The 19,876-nt window shown below is 38.0% G+C and overlaps 1 protein-coding gene across 1 annotated transcript in view; it reads right to left on the reverse strand.

Moving 5' to 3' along the window:
* Positions 1-9,503: 9,503 nt before the first annotated feature.
* Stam (signal transducing adaptor molecule (SH3 domain and ITAM motif) 1) overlaps positions 9,504-19,876 on the reverse strand; it is a 59,116-nt gene continuing 48,743 nt past the window's right edge. Inside the window, exons 10-14 of the mRNA XM_005386961.2 lie at positions 19,725-19,812; positions 19,009-19,063; positions 18,121-18,274; positions 15,657-15,832; positions 9,504-11,551 (exon numbers count right to left, since the gene is read on the reverse strand). Of these exons, the coding sequence (XP_005387018.1) occupies positions 11,317-11,551; positions 15,657-15,832; positions 18,121-18,274; positions 19,009-19,063; positions 19,725-19,812 (708 nt within the window). The 3' untranslated portion in view covers positions 9,504-11,316. The remainder of the gene's footprint in view (positions 11,552-15,656; positions 15,833-18,120; positions 18,275-19,008; positions 19,064-19,724; positions 19,813-19,876) is intronic.

Consider the following 19,876-nt stretch of genomic DNA (forward strand, 5'->3'; position numbering starts at 1 on the left):
AAGTCAGCCTGAACTACTACATAATGAGATCCCATCTCAAAAACAGAGACAGACAGACAGACAGGCAGACAGAGACACAGATGGAGACACAGACACAGAGACAGACTTTACCTATGCCTGAGTTATCGAAACACTCTCAGGCACATTACCACACTTTCTTGTCCCAGTTTCCTTATGTGTAATATGGGGATAGTAGTAGCACCCTAGTTTAAACTGGTCCTTTGAAAAGCACTAAGCCTGGCACCTAAGCAGCCTGAGTAGGGCCTGAAGAGGGCTTATGTGCTTGTAGACTAGATCAAATTAAAGAATTTGTATACCACATGGAGGTATTAACCCTGGAAGGGACCTTAGGACACACAGTTTTCTCATGTTATAGACAAGAAAACTGAAGCCCAGAAAAAGTGAATGCAGCGAGTGAAGAAGTCATGAAATCATCCCAGATAACCACTCAGGAGAAGATCTGCTTATCGACATAGCATATTTTAGAAATAATTTTATCCAGCAACAAAAACCACATGGGCATCCAAACCCGTTCTGGAAAAGGTTTTGTTATGAGTGGATGTACTTACGTTCCACAGTCAACAATCTGTTGATTTTATTATAATCACCCAATGCAACTTTCAAGACCTGTGAGGGGTCTGAGATTTTATGTTCCAAGCTAAACAGCGTTAGTTCCCTGAAGCTGACTGAAGATACAAGAGGCGACAGAAGACTGCATGACTCACGGCACAGGGAAGTAAGAAGGTGGCCTGGTGACACCTGCACTTATAGTGGGCTAGGGGACCCAGGAGGACTCCCTGAGCTTAAAGGACCCAAATCTACAACAAACCTATCTACCCTGCTCTCAGGAGACACTAACTGAATCTCCCAGTTGCTGTAAGCAGACCTGCTCCTTTTTGCGAGACACTACCTCTACCTTCCCAACATGTTCAGAAAGAGCCCAGCTTGCAAGTTAGTGCCTCAGCTTGCAAGACGTGCACAAATGTGAAAGAACTACAGAGTCATCTTGCGCCAACGTTTATGCCTCATTTTCATCTAGTGTTTGACAGATTTTCCCAGGAGCACACCAACCTGTCATTCTGATTCATCTTTTTCGACAGAGGCTGAGACAAGACCTGTTCAATTAGTCTCACACAACATTCAATGGAAAGCACAGCAAAAGGGCCTCCAAGCAGAACAAAGCCAACCGCAGCCATGCCCCTGCAGCCTGGTTCCAGGTAGTTCAACAAGTCCCATAAACCACCAAAATTCACCTTTGAAAATCAGAAAGACCTGGACTGCTAACTAATGTGGACCACCACCCCCCCGAAGCAAATAATTATCACCAAGTTATTCTGTGACTGTAACACCAAAACAAGGGCAAGCAGGCTGTTCAGAAGCAGTGTTACACATTTCCACCTGAGGAACAGCTTATGCAAGGGACTTTGAATACTCATCTCATATGAGCTAAGATTTACTCACCCAATTTCCTTCTGCTAGACTTTCATAGTTCTACATGCCTCCTCCCAGCCTGTACGTTGTCTCTTGCTGCAGAACAAATTATCACACGCTTGGTGACTTAAAACAACATGATTTTATTATCTCACAGGTCCTATGAGCCAGGAGTCTGGTCCTCCTCAAGGCTGTGAGGATGATGGTGGCCAGGGCTTGGTTCTCTGGAGGCTCAGCTCAGCCCCCCGAGTCTGATTCCAAGGTGGGTCTGTTAGCAAGATGAAGTCTTCTGTGTCATAACCACTACAGTGACTTCCTGTCACCTTGACCACAGCCTATGTTATCAGCAAGTACACAAACATCCTGCTCACACACAAGGAAGGGACTTCAACAAAGGCGCGAGCATCACGGGGGAAGTCCATAGGGAACCACTCCAGAGTCTGCCTGCTACAAGTCAGACACTTTCCTTAAGATTCCAGTCAAGCCTTACATAAGCACTGACAGAAATAGGACATGAGGGCTGGGGAGTGTAGCTGAGGGACACACTGTTTGCCTGGCAGGTGTTCAATCCTGAGCACCATGGAAAATCTAAACAATCAGAATGTGAGCCATAGACATATCAAACTTAATAGTCCCATTAGAAAAACCAAAAAGTGAACAAAACAATCCTACTTCATTGATGCAACAGTGACAGTGGAAGAGTCCTACCCAAACAATGAAGCAGTCTATACTGCTCTTTTTTAGTTCTAAATTCAAGCTAAATAAGATTTAAGATTCAGTTTCACAATTTCACTCAAAAATTCCAAGTGCCGAGTGGTCAGTCCTGGTCCTCTTTAATAGGTGCAGGGTGTGTGGTTTTCCAAAAGCTCACTGGCAAACTGGAGACAGGATGGCGTGGAAAGGTCAGACTCCAGGCTATTAGTCTCAGGTTTTTCAGGAAACCAAAAATCTATTTTTCATAGGAAATCACTTAGTCCCAACATCTTTTTCTTTCTTTTGAAAAAATTCACTCTGTGCAGACAAAATGTCAACCTGCTGTCAGATTTAACCACAAAAATAATTGTTCTGGGAACAGAGAAGAAGTTGAGTGATTAGTCTTCCAGGGGATCAGGTAAAAAGAAAATGTGATCTCAAGCTGCAAGTCCCGAGAGCAGAAAGCAAACATCCCGTAGATTTATCTCTGGGATTTCAACAGGATGGGAGACAGCAAGCCAGCCTCACGTGAGCAGTCTGAGGGCTGAGACGAGTCCCACTGGTGGCGGAGAGAAGCACGAGGAGACCCACTCCTGAGAATAGTTCCAACTCCATTTGTCTTCCTATAAAGCATCTGTGGTGTTTAAACCCAACATACCATTGCCTAAATACTACAGTTTGGTTACATCCTGGGATTAAATGGGGCTTAGCTTGCAACCTGGCGTCCTCATGAACCAAGCCCAGGATCCTTCATAGTGTATTTCTTTATGCAGTGTCCTAAGTGAGCTGAAGAATATATGCTCTAGAGACAACTTGTATATTGTGTAATATTTAATTCTGACACCACAGCAGACCCATTGCTACATTTATTGTTCTTGTTTCAATAAGGTTACCTCACTGAATTTGTGAGGACCTGGATTCAAGCATTCAGATTTGTAGATATTCATTTATTTAAAGAAATTTCTGCCAAGTTTAGTGCTACTTAGTGCTCTGTAAAAATGTAGCAGGAAGTTAGTAAATCTTGAAATTCATGTGTATACTTGGGTCAACCAAATGAAGAACCATCATCAATAGCTAAAAAACAATTATTTGAATTTGAAGGTGTTCTTATGTTAAACTGGAGTCATTTCTGATACGGTAAGAGAGAAGTTTTTTTATCCTAGATGTTGCCTAGAGCTGTTACCATTTACTTAAAAGTATAAAGGGTATTAACTTGGAAATAAATGGTGACTGCCATTCATTCTCCTTCTCTAGATGACTTTTAGAGTCATTACTGATGCTGCACTTGCTTGGAAAAATATGTATCTGTTCCAGGAGATAAACTAGGGAAAACATAAATTTCACATCTGCACATGTATCATTTTATCCGAGGAGAAACTGTGAAATGAGGAAATCAACAGCCAGTAAGGGAATAGACAAAACACCTACAGGTATACACACACGTGTGCCCGCACACACACAATCGCCAGCAGCCGCAGTTTACAAGTGCTCAGTCACACCGGGCCTTACAACCTGCCCTCTGTTCTGGCAGATTCTCTTTCCAAAGCCTCACAGTAATTCACAGCTGTAGCTCTTCCCATACGCACTTCAGGTCTTTTCCAAGGCCAAGTGCCATGTTTGTGGTCATATTCATGTGTTTCTTCACCGTTCAGCACGTACCACACTGTGACTAGGTAGGTTCCTACCTTTATTCTTAAGTACGTCGTTACTGAAGTTTTCGAGTGCTGTCTCTGACCTCATTTTTCCACAAACCCTGGGGCTTTTTTATTGAAGACTTTTGCAGAACACAGTGATTTTTACAATGCATCATGTGCATTATATATAGCAGAATTCACCTACTGAGTTCCATTTCATCAAAAATTGTAACAATTAAAGAACAATACACAAAAAGTTATCTGCTGAAAAGCACCACCAATGTTCAGGTTTCTCCTCACCTAATTTTAAACGTTCTGTAAAGCATTTTAAATGACAGCTCTTGCAATAAATGTCCCGAAATAGTGAGTTAGAAACAGTACTTGATTAAAAAGACAGGAACAGATACAAAGACTAGGCATATCACTTCCAAAAACAACATTTAACATGGTAATTTAAATCAGGCTATTCAAGTCTTAATTTAGCGATTACGTGGCGGGGGAGAGAGGCAGTGAGCCACATCCCAAGCATTTGTTTCATTTTTTGAGAGAAAATCTTGCTAAGTTTCTCAGGCTGGGCTCCAACTTGGAATCTACCTGTATCAGCCTCCCAGCGTGCTGGGATTATAGGAATGCATTACCACGCCCGCGTAATGGTTACTTTTGAGAAAACTATTAAAATGTATTACTCAAACACCTTTCCTTTATATTACTATTCTCTTTTACCTGACTTTGAAAACAATTTCCTGTTTTTAATTACAGCACACATAAAACGTTTGGCATGATCTTGACACTAATTCAATTTTACTTTACTAAGAGCATAAACAGAATCAAGTTTCAATAATTATGCTCCAGAAAATAAAAATTTGGGGGGTATTTCCTGCCTTTCAAATATACAACTCTATATAGCTAACAGCTACAAAGGCTGAATAAAGTTACAAAAAGAATTTGTTCCCACGGTGCAGAAAACTTGAGAAACATCTTCTTCTTCCAATATGAAAGGCAGACAGAAAAGGAAAAATACTCTAGTTTAATGAGCAAGCAAAATAACTTGCAGCCGAGTGTAATTCTGTCCTAGCTACAGATCTTTCAATTTCAAATACAAATTAAAATAACCTGAAGACAATCTACCGGACTACCTTTCCCCCAAGTAAATTAATACTTGCCAATCACATAAATGAAACAGACCTGAAGTTTTGATATTCAAGTATTTCCCTACACTCTAGGACAAGCTCAGTTGCTTTTCAAAGGAAAGAACATGAACTGTATGAACACAGTATCAGTATTTACTATGAAACAGAAACTTTTTTCTGGTGGGGGGAGCAAAGCCTAATTAGTATTATCTTTTATGACAATTCTTGAAAATATGATGAGACAGAAAAAAAATTTATAAAAGACATCCGTTTAAAAAGGGAGAATATATTACAATCGTGATAAATAGAAAAGTTTCTTTCCCTCTACAAAACAAAGAATAAAAACCTCATCCAGCTTACTCAATACCTGAAATCAGCCATTACTTCTTTATCATATTACATTAAATAATAGAAACTAATTTAGGAAAGTTATTTTTAAAAACGCCAACAAGGTATCTAATCTTCTAAAGCAGGAAAACTAAAACCAGATACACGTGGCATTGCTTTGAGCATAAACATGGATTCGTGTAATGAACACCACAATCGACTTTTCTTAAATGGCTACCTTACTTTTACTTGTAACTTGTAAAGAAGTAGCATAAATGGCATGTTTTCTAGGCCACGCATTTGTGATGCCTACATTTTGCAGTTTATTTGAAGATCCTCTTAGCTAGCAAAAAAAACCAGGAAATCCCCAAGTTTCCACGTTGCTCTAGAATCTTAGGAAGCTGCTCACTTAACCCAAAGAGCTACACCGTGGTAACTGCAGCACACGGCCTCCATTACCATTTTTGGGTCAGTAGGACCCCTGCACCACTCTGCCTACTAGAACATCAAGAACAGTAAAAGTTCACATGGTCTGATGCGACCTATTACCTATCTCCTTGCTTTAAAGCAGCACACGAACAGTATGCCCCAGAGCTTGTCCTCACCCCAAGTAAGTACCCGTGAAAGCACTTCTACCCAGAGTGCAAACGCCCCTGATAGGGTCAAACAGAAACAAAAGCCTTGTCATTTGAATAATGGAAATACAGTATCCTCACATTATCTGCAGAAAGTAAACTGTTAAGACTGCTGAAAATCATGTTCCCAAGTGTCAGCACATAGTATTGACACCACTTCACTCTTTTCCCTCTTCTAGGCTACCAGAGGGTGAATTCTGTGGCACAGGTGGGTTACTCAGGCTGAATGTCAGGGGCATTTGGGGCAGACAGGAGTAGAGGATATAAAGCACTGAATTTTTACAAGCTACAAAGAATTAGGCAGTTGCATTAGCCCTGGAAATTACAAATAAGTAGAAGGTAACTCCAAGAGAAGCATGGAGTACCCAAGATCACATTATCTATACCAAGACATCTTTTGACAAAAACTGTATCTGGTTAAAATTCGTGAGTCAATAAATGGAAACTCCTACTTAAATTCCTACAATTTTAGTTATTTTTATCTTCAACAGAAAATACCATCATCACCATCCAGCACCTTTACAAGAAATTGATGCCTACAAATTATAAATACATTTACAATGTAAATTAATGAACTGTTATCATGTGGCATCTATTTTTAGAAATGAAATTATGAAGTGTCTTTGACAAGTATGAAGTGAATTTATCTGCATTCTTGATTACAACTTCAGAATATCAAACTACAGAATATCAAAGATACTTGTACTGAAATCTTTTTCTCTGAAGAACAAACTCCAAAACAGTAAAACTGATTTATTTCCTTTGTTCAGAGAAAAATAAACACATCATATGGATGCTTTACATAAATTTTCCTATTTGCATCTTACCTACCTTATGTGATATGATAGAAAATTAATTCAACTGAGTACTTTCTAAACTGTTCACATACCGTAACTTTTTAAATTAGCAAGACACATAATGGTTCTGCAGCTAAGAAACCTTGCATTCGAACATGCATGATAAAAATAATGGACTGCAAACATCTCTATTTTTTAAAAGTCATTAATGAAAATAATTTAAGCTCCTAAAGCAGCTATTTTAAATAAACCAGGTGATACAGACCATTTTAACTGGCCTGTGTTTCCTAACTTGACTGCTGTCTGTGTATTTTATTCAACATGCACCCAAGCTGGTACCAACCTAGAGGAGATTAAGAAACAGTAAGGACTTTTTCTTTTTTATGAAATTTCCCTCTTCCAGCAATTTCAATATCTTCATAGAAGGCATGACTATAAAGTAATGAGAAATCTTTTAAAACATTCCAAAATTTACGCACCTAAGGATATAGTACTGTAAGTGCGGATTATACTTCTAACATGACGTAGCAGCCATCCACAGAGAGTTGAGTGGGTAAAGAATCTAAACAAAGCTGATTTTCACTTGAATGGCAGAAAGTGAGGTTTTGCTTCTTTCTTCTTGTGTTTCTTTTCTGCACAAACTTTCTTCAGTTACTCTGAATACAACTGAAAATGAAGACCACAGAACTATACTAAGCTGTAGTAACATCCACAACCTGTTATGATCTATTATACAGACACTGAAAAGTTAACAATGTTCAGGTATGTGTACAGCTTTTGATATAAGCTTGAAAAAATTAGTTTCACTACTTAGAACCATAAAGCATATATTTCTGATGAAAGTGCTTTTAAAAATACAAATAACAATCACAAGAATATAGCATCAAGTGAAGCGACACCATAAAAAAACACAGATGTGTCCACAATGTGAGACTTTCCATGAAACAACTGGTGTAGATTTTTAAAAACTCAGTATAACGAAGGAATGGAGTGACATGGATATTAACTGAGATTATATACGGGCAATTTGGGAGTCGCTTGGTGATGTACTACAGAATGCCTTTTAGCTTTCTTATGTGTGATAATGGTTCAGGTTTTACAAGAGACTGTCCCTCTGTGTCCTTATGAAAGGCACAAAGTACTCAGAAGTACAGTTTACAATGTCCCTAACTTTCATATTCACACAAAAATGTGTATGTGAGTAGATGACACATCTATGTACACATACAGATTTGTACACATAAACATACACTGAGGAGATAAAGCAAACTATTCATGATTAGTGCATCTAGATGAAGAATATTTGGGTGTTTGACAGCTTACTCTCAATCATTCTGTAGGCTTGAAAAGTCTTAATACAAAAAGTTACTGGCAAACATCATTTATAGCACCAGATACCTAACTTTAGGAAGCCAACTTAGTAATTCCTATTCCCCTTCTGAAGTAAAAGGTAATTAAAAGACCTTAAGGAAAATATAGGTAAGTTTCTTCTACATTTTTTATTCTAAGAAGAAAAGCAGTTCATCAACCAAAATAAAACAAAATCCAACTCCTTCCCCAAGAAAAGCCACACAAACAAAAAACAAAAGAAAACCACCAAAACACAGAAAATACAAGAGTAAAAAAGTTAAACTACAGTTTTGTTATTAAAATTTAAAAGCAACATAACCAAAAAGTATAATTATTAGTACAACTGGTAAGTAAAACAAGGAAATAGATGAGAAAAAAGAAAATAGTGATTTTAATGTATAATAGGTAAAGATTTGACCGATTATACCAATCAACCTCTTTTTGGAAAATAAGTTCTGTAATTTTTATGGTTGCAGTTTATCACATAGGGCTTCATGATTTTCTCACACCACCCTGATGTTTTGGATAAAAGGTATTTTCAAGCTCAATTAAGACATTGATCATACAGGAAACCTGTATCTATCCAAAATGAACCATAATGGACTTTTAAGGATTTTAAGTATAAGACTAAGAGGTACAGAAAAAAAAAAAGTTCCACACGTATTTAATATGAAGGGAATCCTTTGGCATATCAAAAGGGCCCTCACTGACTAGGGGAGATAGATAACAGTAAAGGAAGACCACCAAGTTAGAAAAGACTGTAAAATCATATTAGCATATATTATAAGTCACTAGTAATAGTTTTAGGACACTCATATATTATTACATCCAATGAACCATGGAGTCTGTTGCCCATTTATGCTACATAGTAACTGGATTGAATTTTTTCCACTTAGCGTCACCTTTATGGAAACATACCTCAAACTTTATGAAAGAAATAAACAAACTGAGAAATAAAAATGGCTTCACAGAAGTTTACCTTATAGTTAGTTGATTTTATAAATTCTACTCCTTCAAAATAAGGAAATATACTAATGAGAGATTCCTTGAAAGTGCAACACAACAGGTTTCAAAAGAAAATCACTTGGGCTGGGGATTTAGCTCAGCGGCAAAAGCACCTGCCTGGCAAGTGCAAGGTCGTGAGTTCGGTTCCTGGTACCGGAGAAAAACCAAAAAAAAAACAAAAAAACAAAAAGAAAATCACTTGTGACTTAACTGGCCTCCTCCTACTTCCATCCTTGCTGTGATATTTGAAAGAGGAAAAGCCAGGGCTACAATTTTCACTGAAAATTTTTCACCTGGCACATTTATTCTTAGTAAGTGAAAAGCACAAACTAATATGGTATCAGTTTTAAGTGCTTATAATTTAAATCTTTATAAGCCCAGCAATCGAATAGGTAATGGAAAACTGTATGTTCACTGTAATAAAGGCAGGGTTGTGGGTTTTTTGGTTTGGTTTCTTTTTTTTGCATTCACTATTCTTTGACTTTCACAGGGCAAAAAGCATATTGGAAAATATTTAATTGATCTTATAACATGAAGGATATCAAAATTAAAGTGATAAGAGAATACAGTGGTAAACAAAAATTAATGACAAAAATACAATATGACTTGGGAAAAATGTATCAGTTAAACCACAATATTCAAACTGAAACAAAAAAGATTATAATCTTTTCAACAATGTGTATTAAAAGTAACTTATAAAAGTACTTAAAGAATGCAATTTGAATGGAAATTTTAAAATTAGTATTTGAGGACAATATACTTTAAACTCAGGAAAACACAACATCAGCATAAAACACTTAACTGAAGAGGGTGCTTTAAAGCCTAATCTGTGAAATCAGTCACCATTAAGATTATCTGCCAGAGATGGACTCATTTGTCAAATAATCTACCTCATTACAATAACCTTAGAAAATACCAATCAAATTTGCATTTATGGTATAAAACCTGTTAAGTCAACTCATTCAAAATGGCACTCAACTCAATTTTTCAGTTTTTTAAAATTATGGTGTTAAAATTATAGTAGAGCACAACCAGGGAAATTAAAAATATTTATGATTAAAATGTCAGTGAAAAACATTTTTTGTATGGATTAAAAAAAAAACATTCACTCAAAAATACTTCCAAATACGAGCCACAGTTATTCCATCAGAACTTTAAAGGACAGAGAGCAGACCACAGCTCCAGTTTGAAAGGTAACAAGAAATACATAAACTGATAAGCAAAGCCAGGAGTATAAGTTACTTTGAAAGATCAACTTGTATCCATTTTAATGAAGAATTAAAGAATACAATGTGTTAAAGACATATTTAAAAGACTAGTAGTAGTAGGGTAAGACAGATGAATCAAACTCTGTTTCTAGCCTAAATAATTACAAGACACTGAAAATGTAGTGTAACTCACGTTTTCTTTCAAGTTTAAAAATTTCTATCCATTGCCTCTATCTTTGGTGTCACTGCCACCAATTAACACAGTATACAGCTTAGAAACCTAATTACGATCTTCAACTAGGAAAAAGGAAATAGACATTATTTCTTTAAAAAGAAGATATAAAGAACATGATCCTACTTAATTTTGTCTCATGGTCCCACAGTATCCGAAATATCATGCCAAAACGTAAGCTGAAAAGGGAACATGGTCATTTCTCTTAACTGCACCAAAAATTTAGCTACTGTACGCTGGTGTGATGACAGCCAGTAGTACACAGAGGCTACAGAGAGACATAATATACTTAAGTTTAGCTCACAATTAGTCAATTATTAAAAGGAAGGTTGGACAACAACGCCTTCACATGAACATGTTACAACTTTGTTCTCTCGCAGTTGAAAGGATAGTGTAATTACCTTAAATTTACAGAAAACATTAGGAAACAGAGTAACTGTCATGATTAAAATAAAATATCAAAGTAAATTAATTTAACAGTGTTAAATATATTCACATGATCACCATTGTGATTCAAATGGCCACTAATGAAGTTATATATCAATATATGTACATAACATATGCCACAACAGTTTTTGTAAGTTTGACTTTTTTGCAGACCAGGTAATTTTACGAGACAAATAATCTTGTATCAATTCTTCATATTATGAAAGAAATTAAATGTTGTAAGTAGTTTCATTCCTCTGGGGGAGGAGAGGTGAACCTCTAAAATGTCTGTGCTGATCGGAGAGTTCTACCTTCTTAAATATTTGCATTTGTTGACCAAGACAGATTCCTATAAGCCGAGGAGAAACAAATCTTACAATATTAATGGATCTTGTAACATTGTCAGCGGCATTTAGCAGGTGTCTGCCACAAAGAAGAAAGCCGGGTCCTATAGCAGAGCCTTCTGAGAATAGGGTTGCTGTGGCTGAGGTGGCTGCTGGCTGGCTCCGGGCTGAGGCAGGGCGGACGACGTTAAGGTATAGTTTGGCACCTGGGACATACTAGCTCCTGCGTTCTGGTAGATTGTGACGTCAGCAGTTGCAGCAACAGCGGCGGCAGGAGGAGGACTATACATTGCGGCCTGGTTGGGATACGTAGTTCCTTGAACAGAACTAACCATTGCACTGCAGATGGAGAAAAACACCCAATGAGCTAAATACTGCATTATACAGCCATTCAGAGACACACGGAAAAGCTATTTATCAAACATCTATTCATTTAAATTCATTTGATAATTTTTATTAAATATCTATGATGTATCAAACGCTTGTTATTGGAACTGAGCTGTTGTAAAGAAAAAGAAAAGTCACCGTGGACCTTACATTTGAGTAGGAAGAGGATAACAAACACATTTGTAGTATGTAAGCAAGTTCTAAGTACTATGGAGAAAAACAGCGTGGTAGGGAGGACCAAAAGCATTTGGCCCAAGGGATTCTAGTTAATCCTCAGTGGTAGATAAGGCCTTTCAGAAAAGGCAACATTTAAACAAGAACCTAAAAGGAGGGGGTCATATCAATTATCCAGGAAAATAAGTTTCAGGCCACAAAAAAGACGGATTTGAGAGAGAAAATGCCAGGTAAGTTCAAGGAACAGCAAGCGGGCCACAAGGACTGCGAGAGAGCAAGCTTGAGAATTCCCTAACGCTAAGCAGCAGGATTAAGGGAGAGGCGTCTTAGAATACACAGTGTCGTGAAAGCCGGGAGGACTCTGTGAGTGAGATGGACAGACACTGGCTGGTTTTGAGAAGGGTGATGTGATGACTTAGATTCTAACAGGCTCTCTTTGGAACAAGAATAGAAGCGAGAATGCTAGAGGCTATTAGATTCTCCCACGTGACAGGTGACAGAGGAGATGGGAAAAGGGTCAGTTTTGGAGAAAGTCTCACTGCAATTGGTTAATAGACAAAGGAGTCAAGAATGCCTGAAGTTCTATAACTGGCAAAAAAAAAAAAAAAAAAAAAAAAAAAAGCTGAGTGCCCATTCACTGAGAAGGAGAAAAATACAGACAGGAATACAATGGACTAGGATGGGAAGGGTGTGAGAAAATGAAAGAATAGTTTTGGACATGTCAAGTGAGATTCCCGAAGACACACACAAAAAGGTAACACACAGGCAATCAGCTATTCACGTCCACTCGGGAGCCATCAGCAAGTGTGATGTTCACAATCACAGGGCTACAAGAGACCCTAGGAACTAACCACTAAGAGCCAAAAAGCAGTCCCCAGAGCAAGCCCTAGACATCCAGAAGTCAAGGAGCTAGAGACACCAGGCAAAAGAGACTGAGGAGGAGGCGCAGTGAGGCAGAAGGAAAACTCAGAGACAGTGGTCACGGCCAGGGAAAAGGTATTTCCAAAATGACAAAGGGATTTGACTTGTTAAACAGGGTAGGAGAAACAGCTGACTACAGGAGCTGGCAATGGAGAAATCACCAGTGCTCTTGACAAAAAAAATTCCAGTGGAAGAGTAAAGATGAAAGTCTGATAATCTCATTTCTCTTTATTTTCTTAGAAATACAAAAGAAGTAAGAGGCTTTCTCTATACCCACCACCCTATTTATTATGTATCTGTGCCTACATCACTTTAGATGCTATGTGACGTCAGGTATATGGAACCTGATCCTACGAAAAGAGCGAAGCTGTTGATGTCACCTCTGAAGAAACACGTGTTCATGCCCACAGGTGCTTTCTGTCCTAGCGCAACCTTGCAACATTTAGCCCTCTCAGCCTGGCTTATTCCTATCTGTTAGTTCTTAGCTTCATTTGCATTAAGACGCCTTCTTGCTTTCCCACCTCTCGTGTGCCCTAAGAAGGTCCGACGGCACACCTGTCACTTTTCCTCCCCGGCAGCTACCTTTTTACTTGTCTCACGCCCACATACTAGAGTTATCTTAAGAGCCAGAACTGAGTTCCATGCACCTTTATAGCACACTGTATGACACACTTCTATGCCAGATAGGAACTCAGTAAATACCAGATAAATGCTTAAGCACTAACGATTACAATTTCCAGCTTTGCAAAGGCTCTGAGACAATTTCATTATATATGAATGTGTAATGTAGATATTTATAAATATATAAAAAAATGTGTTTAAATGGACAAGAAAACTGCTAGATAAACCCAGCAGTGAGGGTCACGGTAAGATACCTATCTACTTGCATTAATGACCTGCATACACGAGTCAAGCTTTCTGATTGCAAATCAGGGACAATGAAGATTTCTGTAGTTGTTTTTGATAGGCAGTTGCTTCAGATGTTGCTTTAAAAGTGTTCTTCAGTTCACACCCAGAAGCCTATTTCTTATTCCCTTACATAGAATTTTGGTTTTAGAGTCAGTATTTTTTCAGACTTCTGTCATCCTAGGTCAAACTTACTGCTCACTGGGAAAGGTGGCAGTGATAGTTTCCGAAAGCCACCTAGAGTGATGGTTGGTCAATCTACTAAGTCTATTACGAGCACAGATATACAGGAACAGCAGCAGCAGTCGGGAACGGCATGGGAGCTATCCACAGTATAAGCAAAGATGGAAAGTCTCAAAGGCCTGGTATGTGGCCGGCATGACCACCAGTACCTTATTATTGTGACTTACAGTACGTGGTAGGAGAAGTCAGATACACACCTGGAGTTACTGACAAGGTCTGAAGAAGGAGTGGCCCTCAGTAGCATATCTATAATGTAAGGAATATGAGCCTTACATTATAGACAATGAGAAAGCCATAAAGGGAGGGGGTTAATGGATTAAAAATAATCAAGATATTTTAAATGCATGTACCAATTTCCCAAAATGAACCTCACCATTCTATATTACTAACATGCTCTCATAAAAAATAAATTAAAAAAAATTTAAGAGCTTTAAATAGCAACAGGATAGAGAGACTCACAGGGCAAGATTATAAGCCAGGGACCTTGTAGATCAGGCAAGAAATGATGAGAGTCTAACTACAAGATGAAATGATATTAATGGGAAAGAGTTATTTAGAAGAGTAACAAATAATTGCGTGCATGGGTGACATGGTAGGGAGCACGTACAGAACAGAGATAAGAGAGAGAAACACTGCACGAACTGTAGGGTTACACCCCAGGCCATCGGGTGGATGGTGGAACTGTAAACTGAGATAAGGAATACGGTACAGAGAGAGAACATGCTAATAGCTAATATTTATGGAATGTTCAGCACACGCCAGGCCCGTGGTATTTGCATCACCAATTATCCTTCCATATGTGCTGCACTGTAAAATATAAAGTTACAACCAAAGTCAACGCTCGTACCATTATTTATATCAGGATGGACCACAAAATTGCACTAATTAGGTGTCAACTCTGCAGCCAGACTGCCTGGTTTTGAATCTTGGCTGAGTGGGTTACCTCCTTCAGAGAAGCAATGAATTAGTGTGTGTAAAGCATAGGGCACAGTGCCTGGCATACGTTAAACACCCCATAAATGTTAGGCCTCCCTATTATCTTCCTTCTTAAGGTCACTTCAGAATACTAGATGGGTCGAGATGATAATGCCTGAAAAATCTCTAAGCACCTCTCACACCGGACTCTGCAGGTGAGTACAATACTGAGGACAGTAAGGGAGCACTGCTGGGAAAGGTTCCAGAAACTGTGCCCATGCCACCCCGACAGCTCTGCCGCAAGTCGGAATACCATGACTTGCAGAATATAGCTCGGTAACCTCTTAACCTATGACTTACTGTCTCAAGGAACAAATTCGTCTTCCATTAATTCAAGTAAGACATTTATGTAAGTAATAACCACTTAACTGCATGGCAGACAACATCATAAGTAAATGCCAAAAATAACTGGACCCGCCATCTCATAGTCAGCTATCTGCCCCAGGGACCACAGAAGCATATTCTTGTGCCTTCTACAATAAAATTAAATTCTGACATAGGCTAAAAATAAGAAAATATTTTCTTAAAGAAATAGCTCAGATTATATATTCTAGTAACAGCATTTAGTGGGAAATTTGGGGGGAAAAATGATATAGTTACTAGTATTGTTAAAGACATTATCAACTATCAAAGACTCAACAAAAACACTTGATAGGAACATAAAAAAGTACAAAACTAACACTAAAGTACAGCTTAGCGAGTCAAACAAACCGGTCCTCTCAGTGCCAGAGGGCTTCCTGGAGACCCCACTCTGCACCACAAAGGAGGCCATCTGCCTGCAGGCAATTGAAAAAACTGTAATAGCACCATCTTCAAACAACACCAATAATCCAATTACTTGGGGTAGGAAGCTGGGGTCTGCTGGCTAGGAAGGGCTGGGCTGGCGGACGGAGGAACTGCGCCTTGACTCAGAGAAGACAGCTGCTCCGGGGGAAGGCTGTAGCTCTGCAGATGGCTCATCTGTCCACTCCCTGCAACCAGGTAAGCACCACTCTGAGGAGGGCCTGGGTAGACCTACAGCAGCCAATGAGAAAACATATTCCCTTATGAAGCTTTCACACACTTTATTTATTTTGGTTTTTTTTGAGGCAGGGTCTCACTATGCAGTTCAGGCTGCCCTTGAGCTTACTCTGTAACCCAGGCTGGTCTGGAACTTGCAATGATCCTCCTGCCTCAGCCACCCAAGTACTGAGATTAGAGGCATGCACTACCACGGCCAGCTTAACACACTTTCAAAACTTGCTGTGTCGAGAAAAATTAAGTTATTTGTGTCCCCAGCTGTTTTACAAAAAGACACTTTTAAGTGACAGGGACTACTGACTTTTGTGTTTAACCAATGAACGGATTCATGTTTATCTCCACACGGAAGCATTAAAGGAATATATCTTAAAACTTTGTAATAATATAATTGATTTTTCATTAAATATATTTAACGCTTTCTACATTGATATTTTTAAAGGGTATTTAGGAGGTGTGAATTCACTGCTTTATAGTCATAGACTGTATATGTAACTCACATTTCTAGAAGTAAAACTTACTGGACCCTGAGCAAGCTAACTTCCTACAGCAGGGGTCAGCAAAGCTTCTTACAAAGGGCTTGATGGCAAGTATTTCCGGTTATTATGCCGTATAACTACTTAATTGCACAGGTGCAGAACACACCTACAATGAAGACGCAAGTGACAGCAGGTGCATTCCAATAAAAACATTATCTAGAAAAATAAAAAGAAATAGGGAACAGGCTGGATTTGTTTGCCTACTCCTCTATTTAAAATCTGTAATTTTTTAATCTAGAGAGATGGAAGTTTCCAATACTCTCAGTCTTAAATATGTTTTAATTTTCTGTAGTATTCATTACCTATGTTTAAAAAGAACTTCTATTGTCTATGTGGTAAGACCAGTCACGTGTTAAGACAGTAACAACCAGCAAGAGACACGGACAATAGTCATCTAACGTTTCTGTTAAATCCTAACAGACTCACCACATACCAGCACCCAAAATGGTATGATGGTGCTGTATCATTGCAAACACACCTGTACCAGTCCTTATAACTGTATCCCACTGTTCTTTGCAAACTGAATGTGAAAGTTTGGTTATTTGTCTGAGTCAAATCGGGTGACGAAGGTATTCTCTAGCCTTGTGTTTCTTGGGCCTGGCTGTTCACCTCTTGGGTGCTGACCCTCATTTCAGGGGAAATGGACCATGGGAAAAAACAATCCGAACAAAGTCTGTGGCCACTGTAAGTGGACAAAACAGAGTTATCTGGCTAATTACTCCTTATAACCAGAACACGCACCATTTGTGTGAGATAAAGAAAGAAAGGGTCTCTATATTTGCATGACATGCATTCTACTGTAAAGGAGGGGGCAATTCCATATTAAGGCGGCTTTTAAAAAATAGACAGAAATACTGAATTTTGTTGGTTAATAACAGCTTTTCTTTTTTTTCTGTTTTTCTTCCAGTACCGGGAATCGAACTCACAACGTTGCGCTTGCCAGGCAGGCCCTGTGCTACTCAGCTAAATCCCCAGCCCCAATAACAGCTTTTCAACTCATTCTTTTCCACTCCATTTAAGTCTCCCTTTTAAGAATAAGTGGAAGTTCATTAGATGTTTAAGAGAGGTTTGCTTTTTATTTCTCTAAATGGTACATTTTAATTCATGGGTTTTTTAAAAAATATACTTTATTGAGCTATGACTGACATAGAAAATGCTGTATGTATTTATTGTATCCAACCTGATAGGTTTGGAGGTGAGTATACACCCTTCAAGCCATCACTGTAAGCTATGCCATGAACATAGCGATCGACTCAGGAGTTCCCTCTCCCCATTTTTTTTCTTTTTGTGATAAGAACACCTAAATTAAGCAGTTCACTCTAAAAAAAAAAAAAAAAACCTGTAGACTCTCTGAAGAATTCAGTAATAACTAGAAATTTGACTTAAATATGACAAAAACTATTTTTATCCAGATAATTATATATGAAGCTCTAAAAATATATAGTTATTTGGCCCTCAGTTTTAAAGATTCTGATTCAGTAGATCTGGGACAGGGCCAAAGTGTATTTTTTTTAAAACTTGATGAGCAATTCCACTGCCTATGGCTGTGTAACAGCAATTAAAACAGAAAAGACTGATTTACTTAGCATATCATACATTGTATTCATTAAAGAAAATTTGATTAAGCTTTATTTTCATTCTAAACATTACTTTCAGTTTCACGTTTCACAAAAATACTGCTCCTCTCAATAACTTTATGTGCATTAGAGAACTTAAAAGAATATACTTGAGTTTTTCAAAGCATACCTGTGCCCCAGACACACCAGATGACTGCATGTAATACTGCTGATTCTGTAACTTTGCATACATGGAATACATTGGATCTTCATTCATTAACTTAGTATACAATGAAAGCGCCTCCATCACTTTGACATTAAGTTCTGAGAGTTCTGAATGTTTTCTGAAACATAAAGGAGCAATCTGAAACACAGCTGTTCACTTAAACGATACAAAGTTCTAAACACTAATATATCAAAATGTGAATAATAACAAAAATTAACACTAGAAGACTATTAAATATTTAACTTGCCATAAAAATATTTTATATTTTAGCCCAGAAGCAACCAGATTGTTTAAGATTTATGTACTGTACTTGATTCTACCTTGAAATAGGTAGGCTTTCCCATAGTTCATGTGTGGGACCTGGTAATGCCACTATAGGAAAGATGATTATGCTATCTCTTACTTTTAAAAAGACTTAATGCAAGAAAGGTCAACAAAGTCCTTACTTTTAAAAAAAAGATGAGCCCAATTCTTCACATTTGGCTAAAAATGGGAAAATAAGGAATGGTTCCTTTAGAATATTTTTTAATTAACCCTTGGCAATGGTGATGGCAAAACTATGGATCGAACCCAATGCCTCTGCACTGAGCTACAGCTCCAACTTTTAAAAAGATTAATTAATTACTTTATTTATTTATTTATTTTCAGACAGTGTCTTGCTAAGCTGCTCAGGCTAGACTTGAATTTGTGAACCTCCTGCCTCAGGCTCGCAGATCGCTAGGCTCACAGGTGCACCACCATGCCCAACTTGAAGTATCTTTTTTAAAAAGACAGACATAATCTACTCTGTAGTGTACAGAGATAATTTCAGGGAAGAAGGTACACAAATAGATATAATACATGTTCTGTTACCTATCAATGTCTTCCAGCTTTTCATCAATGAGAGGTCCCATCTGGTGACACATTGCTAAAATGGTAAGAATTGAAGACATAAGAAAACAACAAAAAATGAGACTGAGAAATATTCATATAATTAAAGAAATAAAAGATTTAATTTGGAATAATACAAATTACATTAATTAACCTTAGTTAACAACTCAAAATTGATTTTCTTTTTTTTGTTTTGTTTTGTTTTGTTTTGTTTTTCTCCGGTACCAGGAACTGAACTCACGACCTTGCACTTGCCAGGCAGGCGGTTTTGCCACTGAGCTAAATCCCCAGCCCCTGATTTTCTTAAAGTATAATGGTGAGGGGCTGGGGATTTAGCTCAGCGGCAAAAGCGCCTGCCTGGCAAGCGCAAGGTCGTGAGTTCGGTTCCGGTACCGGAGGAAAACCAAAAAAAAAAAAAAAAAAAAAGTATAATGGTGATAACTTAATCTAAAACATTAGTCACCAAATTTAAACCTTTTTCGTTTTACAAGGTTCTAAGATGTTGAGTAAAATATTTAATCTGGATTAAAAAGTGTAAGAATTCAGGCTTTATCCAAGGTTTAAAAAGTGAAACTGGATCAAAGAAAAGTGAAAAATGTTACATTTATGATTCTCAAAACTCGTTCCTTTCTTGTATAGCAGATAGACTCTCCAGTTATTCTTTGTTTTTGCAAAGTAAACAAAAAAGTAAGAGTTACCTTCAAGATGAAGTAGCTCTGGCAGATCTGGCTGATTATCACTGGGATCTGTACTTTGCAACATCTGTAACAACTGGTCCATTTTATCCTACAGGAATTAGATAGTTAATATAAAAGCATCCAATTGCAATGAAACATTGTATTTCATTCTA

This window comes from Chinchilla lanigera, unplaced genomic scaffold, assembly GCF_000276665.1.
Source record: "Chinchilla lanigera isolate Chin_1 unplaced genomic scaffold, ChiLan1.0 scaffold00028, whole genome shotgun sequence".
NCBI lineage: Eukaryota > Metazoa > Chordata > Mammalia > Rodentia > Chinchillidae > Chinchilla > Chinchilla lanigera.